This window comes from Pseudophryne corroboree, chromosome 9, assembly GCF_028390025.1.
Source record: "Pseudophryne corroboree isolate aPseCor3 chromosome 9, aPseCor3.hap2, whole genome shotgun sequence".
Classification (NCBI taxonomy): domain Eukaryota; kingdom Metazoa; phylum Chordata; class Amphibia; order Anura; family Myobatrachidae; genus Pseudophryne; species Pseudophryne corroboree.
This window is the reverse complement of record NC_086452.1, coordinates 217948538-217966714: the sequence shown is the minus strand read 5'-3', so window position 1 is coordinate 217966714 and position 18177 is coordinate 217948538. Positions and strand designations below refer to the sequence as shown.

Below are 18177 nucleotides of genomic sequence, written 5' to 3'. Positions count from 1 at the left end.
AATGATGGTTCTCCGCAGCAGGCAGGGGGTGAACATAATTCCATATCTGGACGATCTGCTGATAAAGGCATCGTCCAAGGAGAAGCTGTTAGGGTCAATAGCTCTCACGACCCAGCTTCTCAGGGAACATGGTTGGATCCTGAATATCCCAAAATCACATTTGGAGCCAACCAGGAGGTTGTCCTCTCTGGGAATGATCCTCGGCACGGAAGTGCAGTGGGTGTTTCTTCCGGAGGAATAAGCGTTGGTGATGCAGACAATGGTCCGGGATGTCCTGAAGCCAGCCTGGGTGTCGGTTCATCAGTGCATTCGCCTTCTGGGAAAGATGGTGGCCTCTTACAAGGCTCTGCAGTACGGGAGGTTTCATGCTCTGACCTTCCAACTGGATCTCCTGGACAAGTGGTCGTGATCCCATCTACACGTGCACCAGAGAATACGTCTGTCACCAAAAGCCAGGATTTCACTCCTCTGGTGGCTGCAGTTACCTCACCTTCTGGAGGGCCGCAGGTTCGGGATTCAGGACTGGATCCTTCTAACCACGGATGCAAGTCTCCGGGGCTGGGGCACAGTCACTCAAGGGGAAACCTTCCAAGGAAAGTGGTCAAGTCTGGAAGCCGGCCTGCCAATAAACATTCTGGAACTAAGAGCCGTATACAACGGTCTTCTCCAAGCGGCCCCTCTTCTCAGAAATCGGGCGAGTCAAGTGCAGTCAGACAATATAACGACAGTGGCTTACATAAACCGACAGGGCGGAACGAAGAGCAGAGCTGCAATGTCAGAGGTAACAAGAATCATCCTCTGGGCAGAAAAACACGCGTTGGCGCTCTTCATTCCGGGAATAGACAACTGGGAAGCGGACTTCCTCAGCAGACACTATCTCCATCCAGGGGAGTGGGGTCTCCATCCGGAGGTTTTCAAGGAGGTAACAGATCTTTGGGGCGTACCCAAAATTGATAGGATGGCCTCTCGTCTCAACAAGAAGCTTCGGCGGTATTGTTCCAGGTCGAGGGATCCGCAAGCAGCGGCGGTGGACGCCCTAGTGACTCTGGGTGTTCCAGTCGGTGTACGTGTTTCCTCCACTCCCACTCATTCTAAGAGTTCTCAAACTCATAAGGAGAACAAGAGTTCAGGCAATCCTCATCGCTCCGGACTGGCCGCAAAGGGCTTGGTACGCGGATCTACTGCTAGAAGAGCGAGGCCTCTTCCTCTTCGGGAGGACCTGCTGCTACAGGGGCCGTTCGCCTATCAAGACTTACCGCGGCTACGTTTGACGGCATGGAGGTTGAACGCCAGATACTAGCTCGGAAGGGCATTCCGAACAAGGTTATTCCTATCCTGAGACAGGCTAGGAAAGGAGTAACGTCAAAACATTACCAGCGTATTTGAAAAAAATATGTTTCTTGGTGCGAGTCCAAGAAGTTCCCTGCGGTGGAGTTTCAATTGGGACATTTTCTCCTCTTCCTGCAAGCAGGTGTGGATATGGGCCTGAGGTTAGGATCCATAAAGGTCCAAATTTCGGCCCTATCCATTTTCTTCCAGAAACAGTTGGCTCCCCTGAGGTTCAGACTTTTTTGAAGGAAGTTCTGCACATCCAACCTCCCTTTGTACCGCCTACGGTGCATTTGGGATCTTAACGTGGTGTTGCAGTTCCTCCAGTCGGACTGGTTTGAACCTCTTCAGGAGGTTGAGGTCAAGTTTCTCACGTGGAAGGCTGTCACTTTGTTGGCCTTAGCTTCTGCTAGACGTGTGTCGGAGTTGGGGGCTTTGTCATGTAAAAGCCCATACTTGATCTTTCATGAAGATAGAGCTGAGCTCCGGACATGTCTGCAGTTTCTTCTGAAGGTTGTGTCGGCATTTCATATCAACCAACCTATTGTGGTGCCAGTTGCGACTGACTCCTCAATTTCCTCAAAGTCCTTAGATGTTGTAAGGGCTCTAAAAATCTATGTGAGGAGGACTGCTCGTCACAGAAAATCGGACTCTGTTTGATCTCTCGCTGGATCAGGTTCACTATCCAGCATGCGTATTCTACGGCAGGCTTGCTGTGTCCTACGTCTGTTAAGGCCCACTCTACTCGTAAGGTGGGTTCTTCCTGGGCGGCTGCCCGGGGTGTCTCTGCATTACAACTCTGCCGAGCAGCTACTTGGTCGGGGTCGATCACGTTCGCAAAGTTCTACAAGTTCGATACTTTGGCTTCTGAGGACCTTAAGTTTGGTTAATTGGTTCTGCAGGAGCCTCCGCGCTCTCCCTCCCGTTCTGGGAGCTTTGGTACATCCCCATGGTACTAATGTGGACCCCAACATCCTCTAGGACGTAAGAGAAAATAGGATTTTAATTACCTACCGGTAAAGCCTTTTCTCGTAGTCCGTAGAGGATGCTGGGCGCCCGCCCAGCGCTTCGTTATCCTGCAGTGTTAATAAGTTCAGTACTGCTTAGTTCTTGGTAAGTACTGTTTTGTTACTTGGTAAGTAATCCTGTTCAGCTGTTGCTGATGTTTCAAGCTAGTTAGCTTGGGTTGCCTTGTGTGTGAGCTGGTGTGAATCTCGCCACTATCTGTATAATCCTTCTCTCGAAGATGTCCGTCTCCTCGGGCACAGTTTCTAGACTGGGTCTGGTAGGAGGGCCATAGAGGGAGGAGCCAGCCCACACTCTCAAACTCTTAAAGTGCCAATGGCTCCTAGTGGACCCATCTATACCCCATGGTACTAATGTGGACCCCAGCATCTTGTACGGACTACAAGAAAAGGATTTACCAGTAGGTAATTAAAATCCTATTTTTTCAATCCCGATACCCGGGATTGAAAAAATGGTCCGGGATTGGCTCCCTAGTTGGAGGGGACTCCCCCAGTCCAGCAGACAAGATGGTAATAGATCTTGTCGATGTTGCTTACTATATGTAGTAGATAAAATGTAATATTGCGCTTACACTGTACAAAGATGCAAGAGTTTTGAATGCAGAGTTTTCATATGGTCAATGGAATATGTAACCAAATGGGGGGAATGATCCCTTGAATGGTATAGCTATAAAAGAAGGTAAACAATAGTGCAAGTACGCCAATATAAAAAAATAGTTCCTTTTAATGATCTGTATATTAAACTCACAAACGTAGGTTTTTTGAAAGCATATCGCAGTAACGATGGTTTCACAATTAGGAACGGTTTGATGACTTTCAGGCTTCTTACTTATGACAAGATTAGAGAAGGCTGGAAGATAATAGAAAAAAGTGCAATAGTGCAAAACCTGATGTGCAAAAAGAACAATTTAATTAGCACCAAATGCACTCACAAACATGAAATTTAAAAAAGCTTGTAATAAAATGCTGGATGGATGGAGTCACATATACTTATCGAAAGATAAGTCTCGCAGAGGTCCCACAGAGTTCCGGATACTCGAAGGGGTTTTCTCAGGGAGATTCCAGTTCCAGTCAAATCCAACAGTAGCCACGGCTGCTTAATGCATTTCGAACCAAAGGGTTCTTCCTCAGAAGCGTTTAGTGGTTGATTGAATTTCAGAGGTATATATATACCCCTGTTCATTAATCTGAACAATCTCAGATGTGTGTTAATCTCACATGTATTCATTAAACCGACCTACATCGGCATCACAGACAGGAAGTGGCGGTATGCGTTCCACAGCATAGCGCGTCACTTCCTGTCCCGGAAGTCAGGGCTAGTGACGCGACGGACTAGGAAACACCAGGAAGTGACGTAATGCGTTCCATTGTCCGGCGCGTCACTTCCTGATCGACCCGCTGAATAACTCAATACAAAATAAACAGTAACAACTTTTAACTGATGTAGTCATGCGTTCCAATAAGAGTCCGTACATCCTGAATTATGCGTTCCAAAAGTGCAGAGTGCATTCCAGATGAATAGACTACATCAGTTAAAAGTTGTTACTGTTTATTTTGTATTGAGTTATTCAGCGGGTCGATCAGGAAGTGACGCGCCGGACAATGGAACGCATTACGTCACTTCCTGTGGTTTCCTAGTCCTATTGCACTTTTTTCTATTATCTTCCAGCCTTCTCTAATCTTGTCATAAGTAAGAAGCCTGAAAGTCATCAAACCAATCCTAATTGTGAAACCATCGTTACTGTGATATGCTTTAAAAAAACCTACGTTTGTGAGTTTAATATACAGATCATTAAAAGGAACTATTTTTTTATATTGGCGTACTTGCACTATTGTTTACCTTCTTTTATAGCTATACCATTCAAGGGATCATTCCCCCCATTTGGTTACATATTCCATTGACCATATGAAAACTCTGCATTCAAAACTCTTGCATCTTTGTACAGTGTAAGCGCAATATTACATTTTATCTACTACATATTGCAATTTGTTGAAAGATTGGTGATTTTTTCTTTAAATGTTTATGCTGCTAACCTAATACTGTACTTTTGCTCAGATATTACAATCTTGATGTTGCTTACTACTTCGTCTTGGTAATGAGGAGAAGCAGGAAGTGCTTTAGCGTAATAATCCATGCCGCTATAATAAATGATAGCTGGTTGGCCGGTACTTTATCTCCAGCCACTTTATCTCTTTCCAAGACTAAGTACATATATGGCCCAAATGTATTACGTCTTAACAAGAGATAAATCCAAGACGCATAAGGAGTGATTAATGACCAGCCAATCAGCTTCCTAACTGCCATGTCACAGGCTGTGTTTGAAAAATGACAGGAGCTGGTTGGCTGGTACTTTGGGCCTAATTCAGACCTGATCAGTGCTGTGCAACGGGGTGGCGGGCCGCGGCGGCTGCGTGATGTCACGCAGCCGCTGCGATCCTCACAGCGATGAGTAGCTCCTGCCAGCGTACAGGAGCTTCACTGGTAGGGAGCTACTCTTCCAGTACAAAAGCATCACCGCTGTGCAATGCTTTTGTACTTGCACGGGTGGGGTGGGGGGGGGGGGGTCGGGCCTGACATACGGGGTGCATTAGCCCTGTGCCTTATGCCTCTCAGATTTATCTCTTGTTAAGGCTTAATACATTTGGGCCATAGACCCCCTAAGTCATAAACAGCTGGTGGATGAACTACACAACTGTTCAATTTGCTGGCCCACAATTAAAGCGGTTTAAACCTTGGACAATATAATGAAATTATCCCGTTACACGTAGAAGGTTAGGGAAGTTCTTTGCACTACCTGCTATCAATAACTGGGTTCCAGAATGTATAGATTTTTGTCAGCACTGCTATAGTACAGCTCTATGTTAGAAGACAGACTTTAGTTCCCAACAGGTATGGGTCAGCTTAGAGGCAAGGAACAAGTGGGTGCTACCCCTAGTTACTATGGAGTGAAAACTGTTGGTAATTTCTTTTTTTTTTTTATGTTCTATAGGTGAAAAGCCATATAAATGTCACATCTGCAGTCAATCGTTTCGCATTAAAAAAACTCTGACTAAACACTTGGTTATACATTCAGATGCACGCCCCTTTATATGTCAGCACTGCAATGCCACCTTTAAACGGAAGGACAAGCTCAAGTACCATGTTGACCACGTTCATAACTCTAAGGCAGAGGATGATGTGAAGATGGAAGAGTCAGAAAGTTATCCAGCGGCCTGTCAGAGCTCCGAGGTTGATATCTGTGTGCCGATAACATTGGTTCCAGTTGAAATCAGAGAAAATGAGGGGGAATTAGAGACTCACGCCGATTCTACTGTGCTGTCTCAATCCACAGACTACCAACGTCCCCCTGACTTGGCCTTCTTGGAAAAATACACTCTTAACCCACAGCCAGCAACCCTTTTACATCCAGTCAGGCCCGAGCAGATAATGGCGACTAGAGAACACTCTTATCTGGGGACTTTGCTTGGTCTGGACCCTCAGTCAAATGAACAGACTGTTTCCAATAGTGATCATCACTGATCTGGGATGTACCATTCCGCATGCATTTATTTGAAGTGCATGCTGCACTACAGGGGTTAAGGCAGGCACTACCCTAGGGAGAACTTTAAGGCTCAGTTTCTCTTGAATTTCCATTTCATACTACACTTCCAACGTTGTGTATCTGAATCTGTAGTTTGGAGCCTACAGCACACTGTAGCAGGTTTCTCTTGTGGCTTAAAGGCTGTTGGATAGCACTTTCTTTCTATAACTGTTGTAGATTTTGTGTGTCTTTAAATACTCACAAATACTTAGGTATGTTTAGATTCTGCTGATTAAAAAAAAACACATCCTATCCCCCATGCCAAAGATTAATTGTTAATCTGATTTTAGGGTGCAATTTTAGTGAAAATACATAATACATTTGAAGCAATATAAATGTACCAATAGAAGAGGACTAGGGAATTACCCGTACATTAAATCCAATAAATCCTTTTAAACAAACTTTAATGATCGTACATTATTGCTTGGACCAGTTTTTTTAACGCAACTTTGAAGATAACCAGAGGTGCTGATAAGACATTAATTTAGCAAAATACTATTTTACGTGTTGGGTATGTATGACCGGTGGTAACAATACCGACGGCGGGATCCCGGCTGCTAGAAGGCCGGCGGGGGGCGAGTGCAACGAAGCCCCTTGCGGGCTCGCTGCGCACGCCACACTGCGATTTTGGTGGCTCACTGTTCTTGCCACAGGTTCTATTCCCACTCTATAGGTCAGCATGCCGACCATCGGGATTTGCAGATGCCTGGAACCCGGAGTCGGTATTGTGACCGGCGCTCCCCTTTTCTCTAGTTATCTGTTGGAATCCTCCTCTGAGGAACCTCTGTGTTGTTGCAACTCCTGAAGAGAGGATTTCTCCTCATAACAGTTCTCTCTTCGTCTGTTTAATCAGGATTGTAAACCATCTTTTTCCCTTTAAGTGCTCTTCTTTCTCCCTCTATTTTAAAAGGAACATTCTCCTTACCTTCTACCTCCCCTCCCTTCCTAAAAGCCAAATCCTTACAACCTGTATCAGACACTGCAATAGCAAATATTTCTCTAACGTCCTAGTGGATGCTGGGACTCCGTCAGGACCATGGGGAATAGCGGGCTCCGCAGGAGACAGGGCACATCTAAATAAAGCTTTTAGGATCACATGGTGCGTACTGGCTCCTCCCCCTATGACCCTCCAACCAAGCCTCAGTTAGGTTTTTGTGCCCGTCCGAGAAGGGTGCAATCTAGGTGGCTCTCCTAAAGAGCTGCTTAGAAAAAGTTTTTTTAGGTTTAAATCTCAGTGAATCCTGCTGGCAACAGGATCACTGCATCGAGGGACTTAGGGGAGAGATTTCCAACTCACCTGCGTGCAGGATGGATTGGAGTCTTAGGCTACTGGACACTTAGCTCCAGAGGGAGTCGGAACACAGGTCCTCCTGGGGTTCGTCCCGGAGCCGCGCCGCCGATCCCCCTTACAGACGCTGAAGACGGAGGTCCGGAAAGCAGGCGGCAGAAGACTCCTCAGTCTTCATGAAGGTAGCGCACAGCACTGCAGCTGTGCGCCATTGTTGCTACACGTCTCACTGATTCAGTCACGGAGGGTGCAGGGCGCTGCTGGGGGCGCCCTGGGCAGCAATATTAAATACCTTTAGTGGCAAAATAAATACATCACATATAGCCATTAAGGCTATATGTATGTATTTAACCCAGGCCAGTTTTCTTAAAACCCGGGAGAAAAACCCGCCGAAAAAGGGGCGGAGCTTATTCTCCTCAGCACTCAGCGCCATTTTCCTGCTCAGCTCCGCTGGTGAGGAAGGCTCCCAGAACTCTCCCCTGCACTGCACTAAAGAAACAGGGTAACAAAGAGAAGGGGGGCATAATTTGGCGATATTGATATATTAAAAGCGCTTATATCAAAAACAACACCTTCTAGGGTTGTTTATATACATTTATAGCGCTTTTGGTGTGTGCTGGCAAACTCTCCCTCTGTCTCCCCAAAGGGCTAAGAGGGTCCTGTCTTCGATTAGAGCATTCCCTGTGTGGCTGCTGTGTGTCGGTACGTGTGTGTCGACATGTATGAGGACGATGTTGGTGTGGAGGCAGAGCAATTGCCGGTAATGGTGATGTCACCCCCTAGGGAGTCGACACCGGAATGGATGGCTTTAGTTATGGAATTACGTGATAATGTTAGCACATTACAAAAGTCAGTTGACGAAATGAGACGGCCGGAAAACCAGTTAGTACCGGCTCAGGCGTCTCAGACACCGTCAGGGGCTGTAAAACGTCCCTTACCTCAGTCAGTCGACACGGGTACCGACACAGATGAATCTAGTGTCGACGGTGAAGAAACAAACGTATTTTCCAATAGGGCCACACGTTATATGATCACGGCAATGAAGGAGGCTTTGCAGATCTCTGATACTGCTGGTACCTCAAAAAGGGGTATTATGTGGGGGGTGAAAAAACTACCTGTAGCTTTTCCAGAATCAGAGGAATTGAATGACGTGTGTGACGAAGCGTGGGTTAACCCAGATAGAAAACTGCTAATTTCCAAGAAGTTATTGGCATTATACCCTTTCCCACCAGAGGTTAGGGCGCGCTGGGAAACACCCCCTAGGGTGGATAAGGCGCTCACACGTTTATCAAAGCAAGTGGCGTTGCCGTCTCCTGATACGGCCGCCCTCAAGGATCCAGCAGATAGGAGGCTGGAAACTACACTGAAGAGTATATACACACATACTGGTGTTATACTGCGACCGGCAGTAGCCTCAGCCTGGATGTGCAGTGCTGGGGTAGTGTGGTTGGATTCTCTGACTGAAAATATTGATACCCTGGATAGGGACAGTATTTTATTGACTCTAGAGCAATTAAAGGATGCTTTTCTTTATATGCGAGATGCTCAGAGGGATATTTGTACTCTAGCATCAAGAGTAAGCGCGATGTCCATATCTGCCAGAAGAAGTTTATGGACGCGACAGTGGTCAGGTGATGCGGATTCCAAAAGGCATATGGAAGTATTGCCATATAAAGGAGAGGAATTATTTGGGGTCGGTCTTTCGGACCTGGTGGCCACGGCAAATGCCGGCAAATCCACTTTTTTACCTCAGACCCCCTCCCAACAGAAAAAGACACCGTCTTTTCAGCCGCAGTCCTTTCGCTCCTATAAAAACAAGCGACCAAAAGGACAGTCTTATCTGCCGCGAGGCAGAGGAAAGGGTAAGAGAGGGCAGCAAGCAGCCCCTGCCCAGGACCAGAAGCCCGCCCCGGGTTCTACAAAGCCATCAGCATGACGCTGGGGCTTTACAAGCGGACTCAGGAGCGGTGGGGGGTCGACTCAAGATTTTCAGCAATCAGTGGGCTCGCTCACAAGTGGACCCGTGGATCCTGCAGATAATATCTCAGGGTTACATGTTGGAGTTCGAAAGGTCTCCCCCTCGCCGGTTCCTAAAGTCTGCTTTACCAACGTCTCCCTCAGAAAGGACGTCGGTTTTGGAAGCCATTCACAAGCTGTATTCTCAGCAGGTGATAGTCAAGGTACCCCTCCTACAACAGGGAAAGGGATATTATTCCACACTATTTGTGGTACCGAAGCCGGACGGTTCGGTAAGACCTATTCTAAACCTGAAATCCTTGAACCTGTACATACAGAAATTCAAGTTCAAGATGGAGTCACTCAGAGCAGTGATAGCGAATCTGGAAGAAGGGGACTTCATGGTGTCCCTGGACATAAAGGATGCTTATCTGCATGTCCCAATTTACCCCTCACACCAAGGGTATCTCAGGTTCGTGATACAAGACTGTCATTATCAGTTTCAAACGCTGCCGTTTGGTTTGTCCACGGCCCCTCGGGTCTTTACCAAGGTAATGACCGAAATGATGGTTCTTCTACGAAGAAAAGGCGTATTAATTATCCCTTACTTGGACGATCTCCTGATAAGGGCAAAGTCCAGAGAACAGCTGGAAGTCGGTGTAGCACTAACCCAGGTAGTGCTTCAGCAACACGGGTGGATTCTGAATCTTCCAAAATCTCAATTGACCCCGACAACTCGTCTGCTGTTCCTGGGAATGATTCTGGACACGGTTCAGAAAAAGGTGTTTCTCCCGGAGGAGAAAGCAAGGGAGTTATCCGAACTTGTCAGGAACCTCCTAAAACCAGGAACTGTGTCAGTACATCAATGCACAAGAGTCCTGGGAAAGATGGTGGCTTCTTACGAAGCGATTCCATTCGGCAGATTCCATGCACGGACATTTCAGTGGGATCTGCTGGACAAATGGTCCGGATCGCATCTGCACATGCATCAGCGGATAACACTGTCACCAAGAACAAGGTTGTCTCTCCTGTGGTGGTTGCAGAGTGCCCATCTGTTAGAGGGCCGCAGATTCGGCATACAGGACTGGGTCCTGGTGACTACGGATGCCAGCCTACGAGGCTGGGGAGCAGTCACACAGGGAAGAAACTTCCAGGGCGTGTGGTCAAACCTGGAGACGTCCCTTCACATAAATATACTGGAGCTAAGAGCGATCTACAATGCTCTAAGCCTGGCAAAATCGCTGCTTCAGGGTCAGCCGGTGTTGATCCAGTCGGACAACATCACGGCAGTCGCCCACGTAAACCGACAAGGCGGCACGAGAAGCAGAAGAGCAATGACAGAAGCTGCAAGGATTCTGCGCTGGGCGGAGAATCATGTCATAGCACTGTCAGCAGTGTTCATCCCGGGAGTGGACAACTGGGAAGCAGACTTCCTCAGCAGACACGACCTTCACCCGGGAGAGTGGGGACTTCATCCAGAAGTCTTCCACATGATTGTGAACCGTTGGGAAAGACCAAAGGTGGACATGATGGCGTCTCGCCTCAACAAAAAATTGGACAGATATTGCGCCAGGTCAAGAGACCCTCAGGCAATAGCTGTGGACGCTCTGGTAACACCGTGGGTGTACCAGTCAGTGTATGTGTTCCCTCCTCTGCCTCTCATACCAAAGGTACTGAGAATTATACGGAAAAGAGGAGTAAGAACAATACTGGTGGCTCCGGACTGGCCAAGAAGAACTTGGTATCCGGAACTTCAAGAGATGCTCACGGAGGATCCATGGCCTCTACCTCTAAGAAGGGATCTGCTTCAGCAGGGACCTTGTATGTTCCAAGACTTACCGCGTCTGCGTTTGACGGCATGGCGGTTGAACGCCGGATTCTAAAAGAAAAGGGCATTCCAGAGGAAGTTATTCCTACCTTGATTAAGGCTAGAAAGGAAGTGACTGTACAACATTATCACCGCATTTGGCGAAAATATGTTGCGTGGTGTGAGGCCAAGAAGGCTCCAACGGAAGAATTTCAATTGGGTCGATTCTTACATTTCCTGCAAGCAGGATTGTCTATGGGCCTAAAATTGGGGTCCATTAAAGTTCAAATTTCGGCCTTATCAATCTTCTTCCAGAAGGAATTGGCATCAGTGCCTGAAGTACAAACTTTTGTCAAAGGTGTACTACATATACAACCCCCAATAGTGCCTCCAGTGGCACCGTGGGATTTGAACGTAGTTTTGAATTTTCTCAAATCTCATTGGTTTGAGCCTCTAAAATCGGTAGATTTAAAATACCTTACATGGAAGGTAACCATGCTATTGGCCCGGGCTTCAGCCAGGAGAGTTTCAGAGTTGGCGGCTTTATCATACAAAAGCCCATATCTGATTTTCCATTCGGACAGGGCAGAACTGCGGACACGTCCTCATTTTCTCCCTAAGGTGGTTTCGGCTTTTCACTTGAACCAGCCTATTGTGGTGCCTGCGGCTACTAGCGACTTGGAGGACTCCAAGTTACTGGACGTTGTCAGAGCATTAAAAATATATATTTCAAGGACAGCTGGAGTCAGAAAATCTGACTCGTTGTTTATATTGTATGCACCCAACAAGATGGGTGCTCCTGCGTCTAAACAGACGATTGCACGTTGGATCTGTAGCACAATCCAACTTGCACATTCTGTGGCAGGCCTGCCACAGCCTAAATCTGTAAAGGCCCACTCCACAAGGAAAGTGGGCTCATCTTGGGCGGCTGCCCGAGGGGTCTCGGCATTACAACTTTGCCGAGCAGCTACGTGGTCAGGGGAGAACACGTTTGTAAAATTTTACAAATTTGATACTCTGGCTAAGGAGGACCTGGAGTTCTCTCATTCGGTGCTGCAGAGTCATCCGCACTCTCCCGCCCGTTTGGGAGCTTTGGTATAATCCCCATGGTCCTGACGGAGTCCCAGCATCCACTAGGACGTTAGAGAAAATAAGAATTTACTTACCGATAATTCTATTTCTCATAGTCCGTAGTGGATGCTGGGCGCCCATCCCAAGTGCGGATTGTCTGCAATACTTGTACATAGTTATTGTTACAAAGATCGGGTTATTACTATTGTTGTGAGCCATCTTTTCAGAGGCTACTTCGTTTTTTGTTATCATACTGTTAACTGGGTTCAGATCACAAGTTGTACGGTGTGATTGGTGTGGCTGGTATGAGTCTTACCCGGGATTCAAGATCCTTCCTTATTGTGTACGCTCGTCCGGGCACAGTACCTAACTGAGGCTTGGAGGAGGGTCATAGGGGGAGGAGCCAGTACGCACCATGTGATCCTAAAAGCTTTATTTAGATGTGCCCTGTCTCCTGCGGAGCCCGCTATTCCCCATGGTCCTGACGGAGTCCCAGCATCCACTACGGACTATGAGAAATAGAATTATCGGTAAGTAAATTCTTATTTTCTCACCCACTCATTCATCTTTTACCTCATATGCTTGCCCTCATTATCTTTTCTCTGTTCGCCTGTTTTTCTTCTATCCTCTTTTTGTCCACTCCATCCTTCTTCCTCTTATTCTTTGCATATTATTTTGCTGTCTTAATGCCAAGTAGCCGTCTTGCTCTCATGAAACATCCCTCCTGGTCTGAGCTCCTTGAGAACATTTGGTATCTAAGAAAAATGTCTCAACATAATGTTTCTCACTGTCCCCTTTTGCTTCCACGTGCCACCTCCCTAAGAGGTCTTGGCATCACTTAATTAGTACTTGTGTTCTTAACTTTGCTTTTTATTCTTGAGGGAGCATCTGGACCTATATTTCCATGTATTTAACAATCTTAATAGAACACTGTGTGTAATCTTGTTGTGCTCCACAAAGAGGCACTTCCAGAAAGTTAAGATTAGGTCAAGAATATCTCGTCCCGCTACCCTGATATGGAGAGAGATTTAGGGGTGGCCATTGATGGACAATATTTTGCAACTATTGATGTTTTCAGTGGCAGAGCTCCTTTACAGATGCGTAAACTATCTCTACCATCAATTGCTCAAACTGCAAATTTGTTTAAAAAAACAATGGTTGTATGCCATCATTAGACATGTAACAATGGCTGCAAAATAGTAACAATTCAATCCCGCCCTTGGGATGGCCATTCTAAGAGTAAAGCCATCCTCATTAGGACTTCCAGAAACATTGGCCCACAGGAAACAGCTTTGCAGACAGCTTGGCATGGGAGAGCTGTTAACATGTTTGGCAAAAGTTTTTTTAAACAGCTTGGCACTGAGGATGGCAGATTTACAATCAGCTTGGTCCTAGGGTACAGTATAGCAATGTTTTCAGCTACAGTAGGATTTCTTTTGGTATTGAAAGCTATGGGGAGATCGTTTTCTCCTCCCTTGCCCTGCTACTTTAGTAGTGTGTGCCTTCATGTTTCAATTTATATACTTCTGAGGGGTTGGGTACGAAATCCTGGCAGCGAGAATGCCGATAAGTATGCCAACGGCACCATCTCGACAGTCAAAATCCCGATGGATCCCGGTAAGTATTGAAACCCTACCCCTAACCTAACTCACCACTCCCGCAGCATAAGCCTAACCCACCCCTACTGCAGCCTAAGCCTAACCGTCCCCTACTGCAGGCAAACCCTAACCAACCGACCATCCCCTCCACCCCGGTAGCCTAACCTTCCCCAACCCACAGTCTAACCCTGCCTTTAGTGCCTAACCCTAACCCCCCTTACTTACAGGCGGGATCCATCTGAATTCTGACTTGCAGGATCCAGCTGTTGGTATTTGTGTCTGTCCACATCCTGACCACATCCCCTTCTGAGTATAATATAAATACCCTAAAGTGAGAACTAAAAACACACTTCTCACAAGTGTTGGCTTTTAATAGAATGGTAGGCTCAATATGAACCTGCTGCATAATATCAGGGTCCTCTTTATCAAAGTAAGGGCAGTTACTTGGATGAAAGTGGAAGGTAGGCCTGGATGTTGCTCCTGAGCTGCAGTCAGAGCCGGATTAAGACAATGGGGGGCCCGGGGCACTTGACAGTGGGACCCCTAATAAAGAGAAGGCAGCTGAATTCTATCAATACATATATGTGTGTATATATATATATATATATATATATATATATATATATATATATATATACACAGGTTGAATATCCCATATCCAAATATTCCGAAATACGGAATATTCCGAAATACAGACTTTTTTGAGTGAGAGTGAGATAGTGAAACCTTTGTTTTTTGAGGACTCAATGTACACAGACTTGGTTTAATACACAAAGTTATTGAAAATATTGTATTAAATGACCTTCAGGCTGTGTGTATAAGGTGTATATGAAACATAAATTAATTGTGTGAATGTAGACACTTTGTTTAATACACAAAGTTATAAAAAATATTGGCTAAAATGACCTCCAGGCTATGTGTATATGGTGTATATGTTGTATAAATGCATTCTGTGCTTAGATTTAGGACCCATCACCATGATATCTCATTATGGTATGCAATTATTCCAAAATACGGAAAAATCCCATATCCAAAATACTTCTGGTCCCAAGCATTTTGGATAAGGGATACTCAACCTGTGTGTATATATATATATATATATATATATATATATATATACACACACACACCCACACACATAGAGACAATGATGTGGCACTCCAGATACAGCCTTACTTTTTATACAGCCAGCCTTCCCAAGCAGCACACACGGACACATGCCAGCCACAGCCAAACTCCTTTCCTGCGCTCCCGTCCCCACTGCAGCGGCGGCCGCACAGACAGGACAGCTGAGATGAGCAACGGCTCAGCTGTCCAATAATGTATAAATGAAGCAGCCTGCCGCTCAGTCATTGGCTGGGCACACAGGCTGCAGGGGCAGGCTGCTTCATTCATACATTATTGGACAGCTGAGCCGTCGCTCGGCTCAGGTGTCCTGTCTGTGCAGCCGCCGCTGCAGTGGGGACGGGAGCACAGCACCGGAGATCGGAATTGGATCGGAAAAGAGATCAGATCTGTGGTGTGGCAGGGGGCCCTTTTGGAAAGGGGGGCCCGGGGTACGTACCCCCAGGCCACCCACCTTAATCCGGCTCTGGCTGCAGTCACACTTCTCTTTATTTTTGAATGTTATATTTAAGTCTAGCAAATCCTATTTTCCTTTACAAAATAAAATTTTAAATGACGACACCCTGTGGAAAAAGGTGTTTGTTTTGTTTGTAAAGCCATTATATATGTAACTATAGTTACATACGCATATAGTTTAAAATCTTTGTTTTTACATATCAGAACATTTGATTTGGTGTTTTGACTGCCTCACAGTGATAGGAAATGATTTGATTTGGCACAAGGTTCATCGGAACCCTAGACTGCGCACAAGGGTCTAATTCACAGTAGTATGCTATGACAGTGTTTTCACAATGGAGTGACTAAACGGTAAACTGCGCACCCATACCAGTTGATTTGCGCTTATGCTTTTAGTGATGATTCATTCACAAGTGATTGACAGGAAGCTGGCATTATGTGAGAGGAAATGGGGAGCGTGTCTGGACCATTTTCAGGGCGTCTATCGGCCACTGACTGCGATCCTGTACGCAGTAATCATGTCTGCGATGGCCTGGTTGCAGTGGCCATTCTGAGTTACCATAAACTTACTTGAGGAGTCAATGTTTGCCGGATCTGCATTGATACTGCAAATGTATATGCAGTTGCAGGCAGCGCCGAAGGCTCCGGTGATAATCTCTATACATATCTCCACAACTGCTCAATTAGCATATTTTAGCACATCCACTGAGTCACAAATCTCATCTGTGTTAGCGTTAACATACTACTATGAATAAGGTCCAATGTGGGTAAAGTTTGTTCACAGCACTATGGATACAAGAAGAAACAAGTGTTGATAACCACATTATGGTTGCAAATAACACTCTGTTGAAACCTCAAGGCTTATTAAATCGGTACCACTGAGTCCAACCATGAATTTCTCATTATACTAAAATATTAAGCATCTGTCCAAAACCTAAAGCTTGCCCAAAATTAAATCGCTCAATAGGATATTGATCCTAAGCGCTTCAATAGGATATTGATCCTAAGCGCTCTAGCAAATATAAAGCTGATTGGCTGAGATCAAATCAAACTTTGATCCCTTTCGGCAGAACATTATCTGGAGTAGTAGAACAAGGACGAGTGGGACACAATTCAGCGAATGCAATGTAATATTGTTACTGAACATGTTTCTATAAGCTACTAAATCATTGGGTGCGCTTAATTTTTTTTAAACATGGTTTCTAAATGGTGACTTATTTTCTCTAGCATCCATAAGGGATATTGGGGAATCTAGTGCGATGGGGTATAGACAGGGTCCAAAGGAGCCAATGCAATTTAAATTTCTTCAACTGGGTGTGCTGGCTCCTCCCCTCCATGCCCCCTCCCACAGGCGGTTTAGAAAAAAGTGCCCTCAGGAGAGGATGCACATCTCTGCAGCTACAGAGAGTTTTCTTCATTTTCTTTGAAACCTTTATTATTTTCAGTATGCTGTCTGGGCAACAGCATACCTGCACCGTGGGAGTTAGAGGGGGACGGTCACCGGCCTTACGAGGTGCAGAGCCACTTCCCCGCTGCAGGATCACCGTCCTGAGGGATTGTTGTTCAGCGGGGCACTGTGCCTTGGCTGTCACAGCCGCAGCACGCCGCACACCCCTAACGCTGCGTGAAGGTGACATCGCTAAGGGGGTCCCCCCGGTTCAAAGTGCGGCTGACCACGTGCGCGGTGTACGGGACTCTCTCAGGGGGTCCGACTAAGATCCCCCATGTGGAACTAGCACAAAAGGCTTGACTAGCACTTTTGTGATGTTTTAAGCTAACTAGGAGACTTTGCCAGTATAATATAAATCTGTAACTCCTGAGCCATTGTGGGGGATCGGAGCTACCTCAGAGCGGGACCTGAGGCATTTTGGCGCCTTCCTCTGCTTACTGCAGCCATATAAAGCACACACAGCGCTTCCTGACTCCTCAGCCACGTTGGATATCTGGTACAGGGTGTAGCAAAGGGGGAGAGCCGCTTGTGTACACTATCTGGATCCTATTTAGGACAAAAATTGTTAGTGTTTACTGTTTTATAGGGAGCTGACAGCCTCACTGGGGCTGTGCAGCTCAGGGTGTGCTGGTGTCCTCTCTCTCTCTCTCTCTCTCTCTCTCTCTCTCTCTCTCTGTGTCTCCTCTCACATACAGTAGGACAGACTTGCAATACAACTGTCTGTGTGTATGTGTATGTTGTGTGCTTACTGTGAAACATGGGTAAACACAAGCTGTGCAGTGTATGTCACACTAGATTCTGTCCATTATCTAATGATTCTGTTTCATGTGAACAATGCAGTCAATCTTCACAAATCAGTGAAGGGGCTGGGGGAGAGGGTCCAGAGCCCCACTGGTTAGGGTCTCTTAAAACTATGATGTCTGATATGTCATCCTAGCTCACTGCTAATGTGCAGAAGACTCAGCTACTACAACAAGTGGTTGCAGATTTAGCTGCTAGGGCAGATGCACAGCCCCTCCTCTCTCATGCAGATCCACAGAAGCGTGGTTTACCTGCTCTACTCTCTGATACAGATGATGTACAAGAGGATGGTGATGACCTGGACCCTGTTAGTGGGGATCCCTATTCTGCTCAGGGTATTGAACCCCTAATTCTGGCTATAAGGGAAGTGTTAAAGCTCCCTCTAGAGGACGCTGCATCACAGCAGTCATTTTTCTTTGAACAAAACAAAACTAATGTCACTTTCCCTGATTCTGCAGAGTTAGATGACCTATTCAAACAGGCCTGGAAAAATCCAGACAAAATATTCCAAGTGTTCAAAAAGTTTTTGCGCACTTTCCCATTTGCTCCTGAAGGTCGAAAGTTTTGGGAGGAACCCCCTGGGGTAGATGTATCCGTCTCTTGCCTGTCTGAAAAGGCGGTGCTGCCTGCCCCGTGCTCCTTTACCATGAAGGATCCTGGGGATAGGAAGATAGAGACTACCCTAAAGTC

The 18177-nt window shown here is 46.3% G+C and overlaps 1 protein-coding gene across 2 annotated transcripts in view; it reads left to right on the top strand.

The window, feature by feature from the left end:
- ZBTB41 (zinc finger and BTB domain containing 41) overlaps positions 1 to 6342 on the top strand; it is a 59679-nt gene extending 53337 nt beyond the window's left edge. For both annotated transcript variants that reach the window (XM_063940121.1, XM_063940120.1), the window contains exon 11: positions 5345 to 6342. In XM_063940121.1, coding sequence (XP_063796191.1) covers positions 5345 to 5874 — 530 coding nt within the window. In that variant the 3' untranslated portion in view covers positions 5875 to 6342. The remainder of the gene's footprint in view (positions 1 to 5344) is intronic.
- The last annotated feature ends 11835 nt before the right edge of the window (positions 6343 to 18177 follow it).